Raw genomic sequence first — 20,587 nt, 5'->3', positions numbered from 1 at the left:
TGTGAAACAGCTACTAAATCTTTGTGGGGAAAACCACCCCAAAATAAAACTATCTATGCTATGAAGAATTATACAGAAACCCTATTTTAAGAAAGTATCACACGCAAAAGCTTCAACAGTTCCAACCAAAGACTAATGTTGCTACCTGGAATTAATTACAGGAAGAAAAAAAAACCTACCTTCAGATATAAGTTGGTTTTGAATTTATTAACAGTAGTCTAATATATAAAATATATATGCCAGTACTTTCTCTTAAAAGAACATTACCAAGCTTGACAATACCTGTAAAGTGAAATGATGTTGCAGACTTTGCCAGTTGATAACTTTCTAAAAACAAATGCAATAGAGCCAAGAACATCAAAGCAAACACATGAACTAATGTGCTTTCTCACAGGCTGAAAAATCTGATGTATAGCAAGGCATAAGTTTCTTATATGATTACATATTCTATTACATAGTAAGATAAAAAGACATCTTGCTACATCCTTCCTTTTAACTCTGCATTTTGTAAAAAAAAAAAAAAAAAAAATGGAATAGCCTGATGAAAAAGAAGAGTCATAGCTTTTAAGTCAGAAGTAAGCTTTGAACTTCACTGGCCATCTTTAAGGTCATTAAAATTACTTAAATACATATATTAAATATCAGCCTACATTTCAGAACTTTGACTTTGTCAGTACGGCTCATTATTTGCAGCACTTTAACATACTTTAATACTTGCAAAAGGCATGAACTACACTCAAGAGAAAAAAATTTACATACTCATATATAAGCTGAGTTGAGTCCATGTGTTTCTCCTACCTTTCCAGTGTTCCATCTCCCTTCTCACACCAGTTTTCTACTTGTGATCATTCAATTATCAAGTCCCATGGACAACTTCAGCAGCAAAATGGTAAAACACAAACACCAGCAAAAAGTTTATCTATCCAGGCCTTCCAATCAATTTTCTGAGACTATGCCTTACATCCTTCTTCTTCCTCCTCTCACTATAGGAACTAGTTGTATAGAACAGGCAAGATGCCCCAGCACTTGTAAACTGTGGTATGCTTGCTCCAGTAAGATACAACCAGTCACATAAAAAAAGCCAGAGAAAGCCCCCACACTCACCCTCCTTAAAATGTTTCTAGTATCTCTTGGCTTTGTTGTGAAAGACTGCCAAAAATAATCAGTACAACCCATGGCAAAACAAACAGACCCCCCCACCCCCCCCGCAAAAAAAGAAAAAATCAACCTGCATGCCACCCTCACCCAGTCTTTCCTCCCCGCAGCAAGCTTGCGCTACCAACCCAAGCAAGAAGTTGCACAGCATGCCAAAACTGAATTAGGCCTATGCTGCAAGTCTTCTTTCTTGTTCCTAATGTTCCAAGTAGTTTCAGAAAATAGTAACAGAAAACTGACAGACAGGATTCCTCACAGTTCCACTAGGCACATAATATATATGCCTAGTTTTGTGCTTATTTCAGTCATCTTCCTGCTCTGTTGACTTCAGCTTGATGCTAAATGATAAAGAAAGAGATGATATCTGTGATACTAGTAGTACAGTAAGAGAATGCACATTTGCCAAGTATAGATAAAGACTTCAGACTATTCTAGAGAATAAATATGTGTTCAAAGCAGGTAATAATAAAAGAAAAAAATCAGACATCATAACTCAAGGAAATATTGTTGAAACTACAGGAAAAATGTTGCATCTACCAATTCAGGTCTCTGTCAGTAGTCCCCTTGTCACATACCGTGTTCCTGGGCTGAAAAACTTACCTTGCAACAAGTTCCATTTGTTTTCTTCTGGGTTGTTTCTGCTTGCAGTCATTTTGTACACAGACTACTGAAAGCAAAATTAACTTCTCAATACAATGGATAACATGTCCCATTGATTATTTTGGGGGAAAGAGATGGGTTTAACTTCTTCATCTTTAGAAGTTTGCACATAGACAAAATTTCTGAATAGAAGAAAAGGAACCGACTACAGCAAGCAAAAAAAAAAAAAAAATCTCTTAACTTAAACTTCTGTTTATGTTAAAGTCAGCCACTACTTAGCCTCTACCCGGGCAACATACACAGATGATTTAGAGACCATTGTTGTGGTTTAGGCCAGGATAGACTAAACAGAAAAATGAATTACTACTCAATAATTGAATTCATGTGGAGGAGTTTGGATGTTTATTGCCTCTGTGATAGGACTGATTATTAATGCATAGAACACCACAAAAAAGCTGTGTTCTCCAGTTTCCCCCCAAACCAGTTTGTAATAATCCAGAGACACCAATATTTTTAATCATGTTTTTATTCTTACCTCAGCCTTTCTTCTTCTTTCTTACGAAGGCTGAAATCTCGCTGAACCACCTGGAGCACATGCTCTGCTTCTTCATCAGTCAAGCCAGAAAGATCCAGTTTTCTCCCCATTATATACTCTGTCCTGGATATGAATAACTATGAGGAAAATCTGAAAGCAGAAACAGAAAAAAATGCAAAATAAATTGAAAGCATATTTTTCCCAAGTGTGTTGAAATCACAGGCACATCTGACCAACAAAAAGAAAGTTGCTGCCATAAACATCAGAGAAGAAAATCATAGAATCATTTAGATTGGAAAATACCTTTAAGATTATCGAGTCCAACCATAAACCTAACACTGCCAAGTCCACCCCTAAACCATGCCCCTAAGTGCCACATCTACATGTCTTTTAAACACCTCCAGGGATGATGACTCAACCGCTTCCCTGGGCAGCCTGTTCCAATGCTCGATAACCCTTTCAGTGAAGAAATTTTTCCTAATATCCAGTCTAAACCTCCCCTGGCACAACTTGAATGATTCGTTTCAGGATTATTTTTCAAGTTCCATGCACTGAAAGCAATCACCCCCAATTTAAAAAGAAATTAAAAAGATAAATTATTTGGAATATTAAATAATATTGATGGAAGACCTCAGTGTTGCCCTCAAGAAACATGTTTAACTCAGCTGAAATCAGGTTTAAACATTTCTTAAGATTTTATGCCACCAGTTTGCAAAACTGTTTGCAAAACACAGTCCCTGTGACTGCGTATGAATAGAGAACATACTCTCCTATAACACTCAAAAATATTTTGTACTACCAAGAAACCAGGAATTATTTTAAAACACCATACAAAAAAAAGTAAGCATATACATTTCAAATGCATTTCCCAGAGTGATTGGAAAGATTTAGATGTCACTACCACCAAGATATCATTATTTCCCCTTTCTGTGAATGACAATGGAAGAAAAAAAGTAGTAGTCAACGTTATGTATTAATTGAAGGTACTATAAAGTTTGAAATAGAGCTTGGTCCATTTATTTCATTAATGAATTATCATCAATTTGTTCTAATTTATTTTCTTATGACTTTTATTAATTTTGTTGAATTCTAGTAAATTCAGCTCTCAGTATTAATTTCTGTGATTTGATTTATGTAATTATTTGGGCAATTGTAAAGGTGTCCGTCTCCACACTGAGTTTCAGAAACATCACACAGTTTTTGCAGCTCTGTTATGAGCTCCTAGCAATGTATATAATAATTACAAACACACAAAAGTTCTTACATTATACTGCAGAGGCAACTATTACTGCCTTTTTATCCATTATGAGTGTCAAGTGAATCAGACTATGTAAAACACAAGCTGGTTCTGTCTCAAAAAAAACACCTCTAAGCAACACTGCTATAGCATAAAATTAAGTGCTCCAAATAGTATAGCAAGTAGAAGCACGGAAAAAAAAAAAGTCACCTTTATTTTCTAAACATAACAATTCATTTGCTACTTAGATGAAGATAGGGAATGTGGTTGGTTGGGGTTTGTTTGGGTTTTGTTGTTTTGCTTTTTTTTTTTTAAAACAATATTTACCTTCCTCCAATCACCTGGTTACAGTTCTTCAAACAAGAAAAAAACAAACACATGGAAGGAGGGTATTGCTTATTTTTTCTATTTTGGTTAGGCTGTCGATGAAGTTCAGAATACACTCTTCATTCAAGGAAACAGCACTTCAACAAAAACAAGCAGATGGGATAGAAGCTTAGGCGAAACCAAGATGACAAGATCCCTCCAGTGAGACACATGCTTACCATGCAGCTAACAAAGGTCACAACGGAACAGTGTGTCCTGGCTTGACTCTTTCAGTCTGCTAAGGAAGCTGAACAGGAACATCAACAATGAGTTAATAAAGGCTATAAAAATGTACTTCTAAATAAAATTACCCCAATTTTTGCAGAAAAAATTGCCACAGAAACAGAGGACTATACGTAGTCCTCAGTAATCCCACTTGCAAGGCCAAGAATGTATGTTAAGATTAAAGGTTGGCTAAAATATAGTGAGGAACAACCAGCAAGATTTTCTTCCATCCCACAAACACACATAAATCTTCCTGAAACTTTCACCAGAATGTTCAGATTTTCCCCTGTCCCTTCATCCTCACTCCTTGTACCAAAGCCTCACTGCGCACTGGCAGGCATAAGAAATGGTGAAGTAGGGCTTACTGAGGTTACGCTTACAGGTTGGAGCTCGAAGACAGAACAAGCAGTGCCCTGGGACACACTCTTCCCTTCAGGCTCTGGGATACCTGTTCAGCTCTTCTCATGCAAAGCACTTCAGTGCAAAGGGCCTCTCTGACTTTCTAAAAGGATGGAAGGGCTTCACTACAGGAAAGCCACATCTGCAGGGAAGTAAGCAGGACTCTTCCAATTAACTTTTTTCACACCCATACACTTTATGGGAGAAACACATCAACTAAAAGGAAATAAAACTATTCTAAGCAATTGCTGGAGCCAGTAGACACCCCTCCATGGTAGGGCTACAGTTGTCTGAGACACAAGACAATGAAGATACTAGATCAAAGATGCCATTCCAGTTGTTCTTGAACATCAAGTTAACAACTGTAATTAACACTGTCATAATAAGTTCTCCCTTCAGGTCTTCATCAAAATGTTTTTGGAAACTTTGTCAAAATTAATACTGTTTTTTCACACATAAAAACTGTGGCCGATCAGTAAAGAAAATGATCCCTTTGATCCAGCCACCACTCCCAATTGCAATCATGTATTAGAAGGGGGAAATTTACCCCTAAATCTGGGAGTAGGTGGGCATCCCCACTACCTCCAATCTCCTGGGGTCAGCAAAGACTTAATTTCAAGTATACATATACTTGAAAATCACCAGCAACTTTAACTTTGAATTTTCATGTGGTTTATTTACCTATAAGAATCTCACTCTGCATTCCAATATTACATTAACCTCTAAGGAACTTGTGGGGTTTTTTTCCCAGGAAACAGTTTTTCATCACATTACTAAATCACCTCTGATCTGGGAGTATCACAGCAGTTTATAAATATTTATAAACAATGCTCAAATGTCTTTTTTTCAGTAGATCCAGATTATGCATTTTGGAAATACACAATGGCAAATCCTCTAGAGGAAGTGTAAAAAGTTAGATTTTTAAAAAATGACAACAAAATAGTTTCTCAGGCTGAAATAACTCCTGGCCTCAACTGAAATAACTTACATGAGGCTGTTCAGATGTTTGCCTTCATGAGTAATACTTTGCTAAATCTCAAACTGAATACAAAATTTAAGCTTTCAGAGACATTACAAGGAATAATAAACTACTGCTCAACAAATTAACACACTGTAACAGGAAAGCCTAGGCTTACACTACATGATTGGGTATTGTCCAAGTAATACCCTAATCTTAATACTTCTTACAGTCTTTTAAAATCTAATTAAAACTTCCATATTGAAAACATTTCTTGAATTTAACCTTTTTTTAAAAAAAAAAAAAAAACAAACCCACAAAAAAACCCCAAGAAAAACACCAAAACAACCACAAAAACCCCACAGAACAAGGAGCAAATGAAAGTTTTTCAAGAACAGCAAGCAATGCTTCTGAATTTTAAAATGGACAAGAGCATCCACACAAGAAATGAGGGCAAGTAGTGTATTTCCTAGTCACTCATATGATACCTAAGCTGTTTGGACTTGCAGTCTCAGCAGAAGATTAGCATTACAGGAGGGTGGGGAGAAAGCACACAAACAATTTTTTTTTTTTTTTAAGAACCAACTAACATTTAAAACAGATTCTCTGCTTGACAAAAAAGCCACATTACAAAGTTAATTATGCAAGTGGTCACACTGAGTATTGTACAACACAGGCATCTTAGTTTCACACTGTAGCAAAGAAATCAGCCCTAGCAAAGCTGCAGCTGGAGTGCTGCATCCAGTCTGGGCTCCCCAGTACAAGAAAGATACAGACTTACTGGAGCAAGCCCAGCTCAGGGACACAAAGATGATTAAGGGACTGGAGCATCCTTCACAAGAGGAGATGCTGGGAGCGCTAGGACTGCTCAGCCTGGAGAAGAGAAGGCTGAGGGCAGGAGGCCATACAAGTGTGTATCTGGAAGAGATCCCTCCAACACCCCGGCACTGCGAACAAGAATATCCTACAATTCCTTCTGAGCAAATTTTTAATCAAGATTTCACCTGTTTCCACAACACAGTATCATTTTTGCTTTAAAATGCTGCTCATGTGCATTAATGAAATGTGATACTTGAGGAGCCAGTATCACAAACTCCTTCAACCCAGCTATTTGCAACTGAAATATTTCATATAGAATACCTTTCCCTCACATGCTCTCAGCTTTAGAGTCACTAAACACCAGAGCTTTTCTACTCTCTTCTGCTACTCTACCACTTCTAGTATTTTCCAGGTAGAAAAGTCAAGAAAAAACCTGCTAGTGATTATATCTTTGATTCTGTCACCAACCAACTCACATTTACTTCCTTCAGCAGTCTGTCAAGACCTAAATAATACTGCTCAATCTGTCTTGTCATTATAGTTTGGCATTTGACCAACTTCTGCAGAAGTCTTTTAGTACCTTAAGAAATCCTTCTGTGTAATCTTATTGGTGAACATTTTGCCCTCTAAATCGTACAAGATAGTCACCTTTCTAAGGCAAAAAGAAAGACAAACGCTTTGTCCACAACAGAGCTCCTTCACCACACCTCGTATTTTACAAAAGTTCTGTTTATTGAACATCCAAAAGAAGTGATCACATTGCCAGCACAAGGTCATTAGGCTAAATGTTTTAATGTGTCACAAATATGAATTATATATAAATTATATAATGTCACGTGGTTTATTTGATGACAAAATTAAGGTCTGAGTCTTGAAGTGTAAAGGGGATTCCTGTGTTTTGAATTATGTCACCACACTTGAACAAAACAGACTTTAGCCAAAAGACAACATTTAAAGAACATTACTGTCCAAAGTAATTTCTACTACAGCTAGCACATCATTAAGTCTAAAATGAGGCATAATTAACATTGGTCACAAATTTCTTAATCTTTTTTAAACCCCAAGAAAGTCTAGAAGCTGCACTAAACAACACTGGATATTCTTCCCTTTTCGCTGGAAATAAACTAGTGTCCCAAAATAACAAAAGGGAAAAATACTCATCGGAAGTACAAAGCCACCTCTTCAGATGAAAAGTTAAGCACAGCCCAAGTGACTCCACATGAGGATTGGTATCTGGTGTGCCACATTTTAAATGAGAAGCAAGACAAGTATCTCAAAAAGGATGTTATTCTTTGTACCCACACAGATTTTAATTGAGATTTACTGCACTATTTCCTGGTCTATAACCAAAACAGAAAATTATCTTCCTTTCAGCCTTGTACTAATTTTGTGTGAGATTTGTTTAGAAAACCAAACAGCTTGCAAGTTCCTGAGCAAAGTTAGGTTTGTTTCACTTGGAGGGGGGAGGGGGAGGAGGGGCGGTGTGAAGCAGCAGGTTTTTAAAAGAACCATGAAGTTCATTCCGGCCCTTCTGCGAGAAATGTTCCTTATTAATGCAAGTTATTACAATAACCATGAGTACTTCTTATCTAGAAGAGTGCAAGGACATACTATAATGGGGGAAATTGTAAATCTTAAAGGTCAAAGGTTAGTACTGTGTGGATTTAAATTTTAATCTATTTAGGAAACAAATAGGACTTTCACAGTCTTCTTGCTTCTATATGTTACATTATTTTAAGTATTGAATATGAAATAGCAGAAGTAGAAAAGCTCCACTAAAGTCACAGTTTATTTAAAAAAGAATGGCATCTCTTACCTAAGGATGTCACTCTCCGAGGCAGAAAACAGCATATTAAACTGTTTCCAAAAAACAGAAGCTATTTTATTTAAATAGCAAAAAAAAGTCATTTTTACAGAAAAGACTAAAGATTATGCTGGAGGACTTAATTTCTGTCATCTACCTTTGGCAGATTAAAAGAAAAGTCATATTAAAAAGAGAATCTTAATAATAAATCATGACCATTTTATACCTATGTATCAGGCCTAGGACTGATACACAAGTATAAATCCCAGTGGGAATTCAAAATGCAATATAAAAGCCAAATTCATTGACCAGAATAATCTTCTCAGTGGTAACAGTGAACTCCTAGAAGAAAGGTTTATCCAGAATTTGGCCCTACAGCTGCTAAAGATCATAGGTCATCTGGCATATAGTGTTAGCATGTATTTCACTGTCATCAGCTTTCTAGTTACTCTCATTTTACTTCAGTCTTGTCTTCTATTGTTTATGCTGAATTTAGGCAAATCACGCTCAGCTCTATTTTCTCTATTTAGTAGCAACTGTCATGAAAGAACGCATGGTTGAGATGATGGGTCTGACAGTATTCTGACTGTGTGAGACTGACCGTTACTTTTCCCAAAATGAGGAAGACAGCTTGGAGAAAAAGACAAAATTGGAGCAGTAACATGCTGACACACAATTGTATCTTGGATGATTGGCCTCTTTTCCATGTGCCTTCAATCTAAAGCATGAAATGCAGCTCAATACTGTAACAGACTGTCAACCAACCCCAAGGTGAATCAGCACAGGTCAGGGAGAAAGCCAGCATGTGCGCTTAGGGCATGCAACTGATCCCACAGAGCCCAACACAATCAGAAATTTGCACATCTGTAAGCGTGACACTGCAAGGGCTTCCCTTTGGATGCCCGACTTGCAAAGCAGGGCTCAGAGCTTACTGCTTATGTACCCAGGCTCCCTGCACAGAGAGAACAGCAGCCGCTGAATGGAGTTCTGTCCCTTCTTCCACCTTCCCATCAAAACCCAAACCAGAACACACCTGGCAAATCAATCTTCACACTGTACTTTCTAAGTTTGAGCCAGCATGAAGAAAATACTAAACAAAATGCTCATTTGTATTCCTCTCTCCTCGGCATTAGCTCAAGAGCAAGGACTGCAAAAATACATTCACACACTTGTGTTGCACTATACATGCCACATCCTTCTCCCGAGACACCTGTCAGTCTCAGCATTTCACAATCAATGGCCCTCAAATGAGCTACACAGATTGAAGGGAGATGAAAGAAACAGCAAATCCTTCTCTGTTCCTTCAAAGAATCGATGGCACTTTCTATCTCATTTTAAGAGGCAGGCAGAGAAGGGAGCACTCACTTTATCTGTGTAACAGTCTAATACGTGCACCCAGAAAAAGGCTCAGGTTCAGTGCCATGTTAAGCCTAGGAAGGCTCAAATATTTATCTCCCTCCTTGTGAAAGAGTATATAAGAGAGCACAACTCAGGATATTCCTGTGCAGATCCCTATTTCAGATTCCAACACCCCATTTTCTTGTATGGCCTGAAGAAACTGAATGATACAGAAGGTCCACTGCCATACGAGCTGTGGAGCAGCACGTGATGAGTATGTGTTTTAAAGTTAAATGCCTTCCCTAGTACCACAGCAGTCACTATTTGTAAGAACAGCTCTAGAGGAGCATCCTACTGATAAAATTCAGCAAACTAACCAAGAAAATATAGGTCTACCAAGATAACTCTTGCACGTTCAAGGTGCCAAAGCGTCGCTACTGCATAAAGTGGTGGTAAGGCTTCTCATTGGAGTTGTTCATACCTTTAATCTGGAGAAGAAAACACTGAGAGAAAAGGTGAAGCTTTTGTAAAACCTCAAACAGCTCTGGAAGCACTACACATTTTACATCTGCATATAAATTTAATTTTGCATTTCAATAATACAGGCAAAAGGATTATGATAAATTAAGAATCTCATCATAACTTGAAGGCCATATTGTGATCAACCCATGCAAACTACAAAAGTAAACAGTTAAGTGGATTGCTTGACTGCTACCAAAACATCCATAATACAAAATCCAACCAATGTGCAAACACACCACAGGCATACTTAAAATATCCTACACAATAAAATGGATTTTTTCCCCCACAACATATGTTGCACTAATTAATATCCTGCATCCCTCTTACTAAATATCACACATCAGCATATCCTTAAGTTTGATTGAAGAACTAACCTCTGACTGAAAGAATCTTCCTGCAGGACTAGGACAGAGACAGAAATTCTATTTTTAGAGGTAGGAATATGCTTCCAACAGCAGTTGCCACAATGAGGCAGTATTCTCTAGTGCTGCCAGATGTGAAAACAAATTTAATACAGTAAATCACTGCTAATTCAAACCACTGACAGGAAACCCCACTGCAAATTACTAAATTTTACATATTAGCAAGTACATGAACAAAATCAAAACCAAAAATAATTTCATAAGACTGTGCCTTCCACATTCACTCTGACACCTGCAAAGTACTTCTAACCCTGATTTATGCTAGAGCAAGCAAGAATCATAAGAGATACAATAACAAAGAGTGACATCTGTAAAGCCACATGTCCCATTTCACTGAGACTTAGTGATGAGCTGTAGTTGGTTGACACACAACTTATGCCCCATGCATGGAAAAAAGGGTTTCAGAAGCAGGTTGTCTTAACTGTTTAGATAAGCCTTTGTTAAGTGACATAAAACAAGAGTAAAATAGAGCCAGGGCTGTAGAAATCAAGCCAGAGCTGCAGAAAGCCTCTGAAAACCAAACTAGGAGCTGGGTTAATCTGTCAGGTCGGGGAGTTAATGGATTAGTTTGTTGACACTGGGACCTTCTCTACACTGTGCTTAGGAGAGGCTCTGCTTTGGACCCAAGCTTGGCTACTTTTTTTTATATTGACACTATACAACATGGAGATAATCTGAGCCCTGGCCAACAAACACAAACCTGAAGTTCTGGATCCCAAGTTTATGCAAACAAGGAACATTTACATTCAAGCGCAAGACACAGTCAGGCACTTTCTGGAGTTCAAAGGCCAACTTCACTGTCAGGTTTTGACTGCTGTTTCACTCATATTTGGATCCAAACTGGAGCAGCCTCACAGCTCCTTTAGTTTAAACTAGGGAACCAAAGCAGTTCATCCTCTTACAGGTTTGGAAAATCAGCCAGCCAGCACAGACACCTTTTGAGTCCCACAGAAACTATTATTTGATCAACTTAATCAAGTTAAGCCACCATCTTTAGGAACTAGCTAGGACTCCTCTGTACCTCATTAACGTTTTTTTTAAAGCAGTTCCCTTTATCAGGGCCCACCATTGAAGATCAAAGTAGCACCACCAGTACACTGAAACAGCACGCTCCTTTGATGAGCCTACATGAAGAACATCAGCTTTACCAAGAAAATTCCTGTTTCCAGTCCTCTACATTAGCTTCTCCCAATTTTTAGATTTCCAGTATCCATTATAGTGGGCCTCTGGACCTTGATACAACATTGACACCAACTTCCTCCCCAAGTGAAAGCACAGTCTTAAGGTATCCTTCACCTACCACAACTACATAGATTATGTATTTCCATGGAGGAGGTGCAGTTCACTTGATTAAGTGTAGAACCTGAATCCACAGTATTTCATCCATTGATTCCCCTCTTTTTGACCTGTGATACTACCTTGGAGCAGGAATCTGAAGCCTTGTCATTAAACATTAGAAGTGTATGGGGTGGAATAATCAGGCTGATCTTCCTCTAGAGGTGAACTGTTTTCTTCTCATTTAGGACTCAACCCATGACTTTTGTGCTTGCAGTGATTAACATACAGATAATTTTTGGCACCACCTTTTAGATCAAGCCCAACTGAGGGTATAAAAACCAACATCACCAGATTATACCTTTTAGAATCCTCCCCAAAGCTCTTTCAATTGTTTTTAAACCCTGCTGTTGCTCCAATTCACACACTATGGTTAAACTTAAATCCAACTCATGGTTTGTCAAACTAATGTCAAAGCACTTATGACATCAAGACACAAGCATTGAGATAACTTCCAGAAAGGTACACCAAGCACTCCTGGGGATGACCACTGAGGGGCAGATGGATCAGTTCTCTTGGGGGGGGGGGGGGGGGGGGGAGGAATCAACCTCTTGCAAGATTAACAATGCTTCGAAAAATAGGTACACTCTGCAACTCCAGGTACAGTTCAGGACAGTGTTAGCTGCATCTCTGTCAACAGCACTTAAATCACATGCTGAACATTCATGCCGTAGCAACTAATGATAATGGCACAAACCAGCACTTTGCTATTTGGATTGCCCTGGGACACAACATCCTGTTCATACAGCCCAAAAGGGACAGAAGAAAACCACATTAAAATGCCCTTCTGTATCAGAAGTAACACCTAACAAGCAAAGAAGTTCTTTTTGTATTAGTTTCAGAAGAGATAAAACTCCTCATCACAAGAGCAGAACAGAAAATTTACTCAAGTTGTAAACACGTTTTGCTTGCTTTCCTTTCGAGAAGGAAAACAACAGATTATGTACTGTCTTCCTCCAAGAACAGAAAGTTGGTTTACAACAGCAGAGCCATATATTATCCTGCATAGAGGCAGGTGGAGGGTGTTGGGGATGAAATTATTTTGTTATTAAAAAACAGATTAAAAAAAAAGATTAAAAAATATTTTTTAAAAAATATTTTTAAAAAGTCTTTTTTTAAAAAAAGATATTAAAAAATATTTCAGGCTGTTGCCTGGCTTCAAGACTCATTAAAGCCAGTGGGAATGCCATGGACTTTAATAGCCTTTGAATGAGGCTTTACACTTCGGATTGCTACCACAAGAAGAGACTACATCTCATTTTCAACAGTAAATTACCTCAGCACCCTTTAAACATACTTGATCCAGAAACTATGGCTGCATTAAGTCACTTAGCCGTTTATTCTTCTCCATCAATAAGCAGCATATGTTGCAAGGAAGAGTCCAGAAAGAAAAGGTTTTTGGAACTGCTGCACAGCAGAACTTGAGCTTGGGTCTTCAGCCGTAGGACAGGCTAGAGTTCCCTTCCCACCTGCCAGCCAGCACCAGCAAAACTCAGGAAGACTACTTAATTGATTACCATGAGTCAACTTGAGACTATGCCATCAAAAGTGTCTCATCTTCAAGATTAATCTCCGCAGTAGTTAGCTTCTCCACTTCAATAGGCGATATTTTATTTGGAGGTGTACTTCGCCTTGAAGAATGCAAAATTAATTTCCTATGGTAATGCTTTATATCTCAAAACAACCAGCAGATAGTAATAACTGCAATAATCTGAATACCAAACACCAAATACCAAAATATTAGATTTTCTTTTATGATCATCAATTGATCAATATGTAAATGAAGCATATAGGAAATAGGAAGTAACAAGGGGTCTCATTTCCTTTACCCAGCTCAGGGACTAAAGGGCCAGTAAAAATTTGCAAGATAAATATTTTTGTTAGTATAACATTCTTAATAAATAAATAAATGCTCTGCTGTTGAAATTTAATGCATATTGGCCTGGAAATTTAATGTGTTCCTATTCCCAGAACAGTATCCATCAGATCTAAAAATTTGTCACTATTGCAATAATGCTGATATTAGCTTCTGAGCAGTCAAGCCACTGCGGTTCTTATACTCTGTTCATCTACGCTAAAGCTGTTAGCTGATTTGTTAAACTGCTTTCCACTATAGTGTGCTTTATTTATTTATTTTCAGGACATAGAATGTTGAACATGACATTTATTTTCTGAAAATGCAGTTTTAAAAAACGCACCATAGCATTTTTCTATAAGATTTTATTAAAAGAAGACGATAACGCATTTCAGCTGAAAGTTAAATAGCAAGCAGGTCATAATCACTAGTCTTTACCATACGAACGACAGATCTTACTAGTGTGCCAGCTACATATAAGGCGTCTTCCTCTTGGGTTTCTGTAAATTCACATAAAGTTTGGAGATAGGCATCTTTGCCCAATCTCAGAGATACACAAAACTAGACCATGGCTTGCAATGTTATCAAATCACACTGTATTTAGCCCTTCTACAAAATTCCCTGTTCATGCTGTAGATAAAGGCCAAGTTTCTTTGGTAATTTGAGCAACAGTATGGTGTGCTGCGCTCCACACTCAAATACAGCAGTTATCTTCCTCTTCCCTTAAGTCCAATAAGCTTCTTTTGAAAGTAAGCTGCTATAAATCTCTGAATGCAAGAAACTTGGGGCTGGTTCATTTTCTGGCTGTCAGTGGTTCACAGGTAAGCCACAAGCCCTTATTATCTCTAAGAATCCATCTAGCAAAGAACCTACCAGGATCCAAAAGGAAGGTGAATAAAGCATTCCACAGGAAGGCTGGATTAGTCCACTCAAACAAAGGAATGGATTTTCTCAAAGAGAAAAATTGTCCCTATGGTTTTCATGGAACTATATTCAACTAGTTTCTTTCAACTTGTCCAACTTTCCAAGGGCAACTGAAGGTGGTTTACACTGCCAAACAGCAGTTTCCAGTCTGATAACAATAGGGCATATTAATGTTGGCAGCAACACAAAGGAGTCACATTTTCATACAGATGTACTGTTTATGAACAATAGTGCATTTGGTATATACAGCTTTTCTTCAGCATCACCCATGCATAGTTTAGGGATTTTTTTTTTTCTTTAAGTACAAGTTCTTCAAGTGTTCTGTTTACTGCAACTATTAAGTGAGAAAGGCAAACTCCCACTGTGTTCATGCACTTGGGTACACCCTATATAATCCAAAAGCCTGGTTTAGCATTCGATTGTAGCGTATTCAGCTGTATTCATCAGGTTAGGGTGGAAGCAGGAAACCAACTCAGGAAAATAAACAAAAGTTTTAGCTTAGCTTTCTTGATCTTGTATCACTCCTAGATAGCACCGGTTCAGATGAAGACAATCTGTTAAAAAGCATTAACCTGTCTGAAAGGACAATATTGTGTCACTTGAATCAGCAGCAGGTCCAAGATGCAAGTCCTGTCACAGGGGACAGTCCTTTTTTAAGTATCTCTCATCCCAGTGCAGGCTACTGGGATGGAATTGACTTCTGGGAGTTCTCACTGGCAATTAATGTATCACAGCTGCTGAAAACGATACTCTCCTGTTTGTAATTGTTGTATGCATTGTACTAAGTTACCTGACGAATTCCACAGGAAGGCTACCAAATCACCAAGCACATCTTTGGATGCTTGGGCATAATGCATCAGTAACTATGCTCTGATACAATCCGGTACCTGAGTAACGATGGGTAACGCAGTAGCCTGAGGGATTACGTACAAGATACATCACCTTCTGCTTTTTACACAGCTCTGTTCACTTTCGCAAGCTAGAAGTAAGTGGCAAATGTTACTGTTTGACAATTTAACTGTAGGGACAGAGTCAGTGGTCTCAAAGCAGCTCCCAGGGAACCACTATCACTATTAATAAGCAACTATAAAAACCTGCCCAGCTTGATGACAGGTCCCTCAAAGTCAGAAAAACGTCTGGCAATGTGAGAACTAAACTAACTTTACCTCCTTTCTCTCTCTAGCCTTCCAGAAAAGGGTTATCAGAGGAACAAGTAAAAGCCTTTATTGCCAAAATCCTTGCTGTGCCTATTCTAACAAACTCCAGGCTCCACAGCACGACAGCTACCCACGTTTTCAGAAATGCAGGAAACAGCAAAACAGTACGTATAAGGCAAAAAACCACCATTTGTCAAAATAGATGGCTAGATACAGTTAACATCCCTGCAAACATGCTTGAGGAAGGATGCACATGTGCTCTAAGGCATTTTGCGATCTAATTTGGTTACGTTCGCCTAAAACATATCACAAACCCCAGTACAACACACGCTCCTACTTAATTAGATTCCCTAAGAAAAGTCAGCCCGAGCCATATGGTATTTTCCTCAGCAGTTACGATAAACTGACCTTGATACTAGGAAAACGCATGCTGCTTCTGTCTGAAGCATAAATTACAAGCGCGGAGCTGCGGGATGCTCCCGCGGAAAGGGGGCAGAGGCAGCGCTACGCCGAAACCCTCCCCGTGCTTGCGGGGAAGTTGATCAAGAGTAAAACACTCTAATAATGATAATAATAATAATGCTCTGCAGGGACATCGCTCGAATAACCACGCTGTCAGCAGAGCGCTATGAAGCTACTCAGACATCTGGCCAGTAATTAATAGAAGCCTAATATCGTGTCGTCGTCGTCCCGCACACGAAGTCGCCGTGGAGGAGCGGCCCGCCTCACCCCGGCGGGCGGCAGCGGCCCCTCAGGCACCAACGGCCGCGCGACCCGGCGCCCAGCCCCGCCCGCCGCGCGCGGCACCTCGCAAGCGGGGCGGGAACCGTCGCGGGCCGAGCACCGGCCGCTCTCCCCCTCCCCGCCCCCCCCCCCCCCGCGACGGGGCGCTGCGGCGGGCGGCCCCGCGAGCAGGGCCCTGCCGCAGGGGCCCGTCACGGCGCCGGCCGGCCCCGCGGGTGACCCCCTCCGCCCCAGCCCCTGCCCCAGCCCGCGGGGAACGGCGGCCGCGCCCCCGGCCGTACTCACCCTCGGCCAAACGCGAGGGCTGCACCAAAATGGCAGGCGGGCAGTAACTTCCCAGCGCCTGGGGCACGGGCAGAGCCACCGGCGGCGGCTGCGCCCCCGTCGCTCACGCAGGGAGGGGGGCTGCGGCCGCTCCGCGGCAGTCCCCCCGCCAGCCACCCGCGCGGAGCCGCCGGGCACAGGTACCCCGCTCCGCACCAGCCGGCGCAAGGCAAGAGCCCGCAGTCGCCGTCTCCTTCTCCTTTTCCTCCTGCCTGCCGCGTCGCGTCGCGTCCCCTCCCCTCCCCTCACGGACGCGCCACCGGGTGCTGCCGCGGTGCCGGCGGCAGCAGCAGCAGCAGCAGCAGCAGCTCCCGCCGCGCACCGGCACCTGCCCGGGGGTCGCCGGCCAATCGGCGAGAAGGGGCCGGGCGAAGGGCGGTGGCGCCGCGCGTGCCGGGGAGGAGGCGGGAGCGCGCCTGTGTGTGGAGAGACTGCGCGCGCACCCGTGGCTTGGCGCGCATCCCTAAAACGGTGTGTGGTGCTGGGGGCCGGCCGAGGCTGCGACCCCCGCCCCGGGAGGCAAAAAGAGGGCCCCCTCAGCCCCGGCCTGCCCGTCTACCGTCACAGACGGTGATGCCGGGAGAAATACCGGCGGCCCGTCCACCGCTACAGCGCCGGTTGGCGGAGTAGAGCAGAGAAAGGGGAGAGGTACTGCCAGGCGGTCCTTGTCTGTGCCTTGCTGTGGATGCAGGCCGGGTGTGGGGGATCTCTTCCGAAGGGGGTTGGGGGGGAAGGCCGGTTGGTGCAAACGGACAAGAATTCCATCCCTATGGATGCAGCGCACCGGGTAATCATAACGAAGGTGTGGCCTGGTCAGTCATTCAAATCCTCAGTGAGTCACCGCTGTAATTTGACCATGCTTTTTTATGGCCTGTATCACTGCAGATTGTACTGTATCAGGCTAATTACTTTTCCCGTGGTGTTATTTTTCATTCCCTTTTTTTCATGCTTGTTTAACTTCATTTTAAAATAGCTGCAGCTGTTCCCTGCAAGGTACAGGTTTATTTGATCTCGGTTGAAGTGCTTTGTCAAGACAGATGTATTCAATAAATCTTGGCAGGTTTTCAAGGAAAATATTTTCTAGGATAATATTTTTGTTTACATTAATTTCATGGTATTACAAATAAACTGGTTTATCAAATGTTTACTTCTATGCTAACCTACGGTTGTCTTTGCCACTCTGTGAGGCAATCACCACATTTATTTCAAAAGTGTATGCAAAAAAACCACCAACCAACTTTAGGAAGTATTCTGCATCAAATATTAATTCCTATTTCCAAAACACACCTACAGGTAAATGAATATCTGGGTATTTCCCAAACAGAAGAAACTTGTTACTTCTTCAAATAAAAACAAGAAAAAGAAACAGTCATTTTCAGCAGTAACATTTTTCAAGAGCAACATGACATGGCAACAAATCAGGGACTGACTTAAACAAAAGGTCACTCATTGCCTGCATTAGAAGAGTAATTGATAACACGCACCGAGCATTTTTAATAACTGAAAAAATATCTGGGTAGAAATCTGTCTCCAATCTTACACTTCTAGCTGAAACCCTGGAAGAATAATATGTTTTAAAATCAGCCATCAATATCAATTAGCTATAATGCTTATGATTGCACAACCATGAGATCAAACAGGTAGAACTGTGCTCTGGTCCTCACACTCAAGCTAATAAGCTAATACTGAGTTCAAGAGTAATGTTTCACCCTTGCCTCAACATTGTGCAATTAGGTACACGGAGAGTTTATACCTTTCTCTGTAGTGTTTCACGTTCTTCTTCACTGGAGACAAAGCGTTGGACTCGAGGCTCTTTTGTTCCACACCGGTACAGTAATCAGTATGTTTTTACTCTGCAACAGTACTCCATGGGGAAGGTATTAACTTATGGCACGCTTAAACCAGCCATTAACAACTGAGAGAGTGCAACTAAGAGAGGGGAAATTGAAGAACAACATGCAAGTGAGGAAATATTGTAATGGCCTTATGGATAGTATGCTGACTGCTCTATTTGTCTGCATACCCTCCCTGCTTGTTGGATGCCCCGTTTGTCTTCATCTACAGGTTTTGGTGTCTCACTTGGGAAGAAATCAACTTCTTTTGGCATCCATAGCAAGTTATTTTCTGATGGATGCCATTCACAGTAAAAAAACCCCACTGACTAAAATATCTCTTTTCACCCCTATAGGCAAAATCATAAGGCATAGATGGGTGAAACTGAGATACGCCAGGCTTTCCCTGGAATCACATATGACACAGCCATTGAATAATTAAAATAAATATCTAAATAAGGATGCAGAATAAACAGAAGTCTACGGAAGAGAAACTCTGCAGCCAAAGATGAGACCCAAGCGGTAGCACGGGAATTTTTGCCCCATGAGCAAAACTTGCCCAAACACCTTCCCAGCCAGTGCCTGGCAACTGTGGAGAGGAGCAGGGCACTGAGGGGTGGGAGGGATACTGGCAACAGCAGGGTGGTCACCAGGGAAAGGGGAATGCCCTACATGGTTATCTCACTTCCTATAGCTCTGAAATTCCCAGTCCTCCTTATGTTCACAACAGAGTGAGGTTCAACCGCAGGCCATGCAGTCTTTCAGTGATAATGACCTCAGTATGGAGAGAACCAAAAAAGAAGTCAGACCCCAGGCGTGCATCTGTAGTACAGCAACCATTCTGCCACACGGTGCTAAATATGCTGTAGCATGGAAAAATCTTGTAAAATAATAGATAGCAGATCTAGTAATAACGGGGTGCAGGACAAGAAAATACGTATTTTCTTGATGGTGAGTTTCTCTTGTCACAATACAGCCTTTTTCCTAAAGAAAAAAGTCATCCAAATGTAGACTGAAATAAGCAGGTGGGTTTTGCTCAGAAAACTCGGCAGTAAATCCAGCGGTGCCATGAGCTACATGTGGCTACAGGGATGCGGTGGCCAACGGGTGACTCCTCAGCCTGTCCCCAAGCTGCAGTGCGTAGCCAGCTGGCTGCACTTGTGCAAGGAGGGCAGGACAGGCTGAGTGCCCGTGGGACCCTGCCTTAGCCCCACAGCGGGTGACCTGGGTAGGAGGTCCCGCTCTGCAAAGAACTTCCCTCTGCCCTCAGCATCCAAGGAATGGGGCTTGTGGCCATAGGGAAGATTTTTGGAGCGCAGTTCGGATGGTCAGGAGTTTTGGCCACCTTTTGTATGGCATACAATTGTCACAAGACCTGCAAATTAATTGGGTTTGGGGGACATAAAATTTGCACTGCTTTGGTATCCCTCAGAGGAAGTAGAGGGGGATGCAGAAAGAGGGTGTTAGCCCATGCACACTGGATTATTAGTTGACAATCACAGACCACTCCAGGAGGACTTTGTGCAGTTTGCTTTCTGAGTGTCCCAACCATCTCGATAAAGGTAGGGGTTTTATAGTAAGGAAATTGGATATGCAAATGTGGACAGTACCTGCTGAAAAGCCACAAGCCACTGTGATAGCCATAGGGACCAATTCTGAATTTATTCCAGCCTATTGCTATCTCAGCGCAGAAAACAAAGACAGTCATAAGTAATTAAGTCTCTCTTGCTGTCAACCAATCTGTTAAGACCTCAGAGTATTTCCACAAAACGTAGCGAACAATAATTTGATGGTAATAAATCGGAAGTCATTGTAACCTTTTACCTTAGGGTCTCAAAGAACTTCATCAATATGAATTATTTTATAAAGTATGTACACAAAACATGGAGTATTATGATAATTCAGTTAAACCAGTTACGTAATTCATAGCCCATAAGCAAATGAGAAAGAAGTGAAAGAGCTGAGAAGAATGGACAAATTCTTAACGATATTTAATAAGTACAGCATGCAATGTGATATGGCACTTTGCCAAGACT

At 41.0% G+C, this 20,587-nt stretch overlaps 1 protein-coding gene across 5 annotated transcripts in view; it reads right to left on the bottom strand.

The window, feature by feature from the left end:
- The window catches only part of MYRIP (myosin VIIA and Rab interacting protein), a 234,676-nt gene extending 217,755 nt beyond the window's left edge, over positions 1 to 16,921 (bottom strand). For all 5 annotated transcript variants that reach the window (XR_008236226.1, XR_008236228.1, XM_052794150.1 and 2 more), the window contains exons 1-2: positions 16,681 to 16,921; positions 2,291 to 2,440 (exon numbers count right to left, since the gene is read on the bottom strand). Coding sequence is in view for 3 of the 5 variants with exons in the window: in XM_052794150.1 (XP_052650110.1) it covers positions 2,291 to 2,400 (110 nt within the window). In the remaining 2 variants the exon portion in view is untranslated. The remainder of the gene's footprint in view (positions 1 to 2,290; positions 2,441 to 16,680) is intronic.
- Positions 16,922 to 20,587: the final 3,666 nt, after the last annotated feature.

Source organism: Harpia harpyja, chromosome 1 (assembly GCF_026419915.1).
Source record: "Harpia harpyja isolate bHarHar1 chromosome 1, bHarHar1 primary haplotype, whole genome shotgun sequence".
NCBI classification, from domain to species: Eukaryota; Metazoa; Chordata; class Aves; order Accipitriformes; family Accipitridae; genus Harpia; species Harpia harpyja.
The sequence above is the reverse complement of the archived record's forward strand: the minus strand, read 5'-3'. Positions and strand labels throughout refer to the sequence as shown.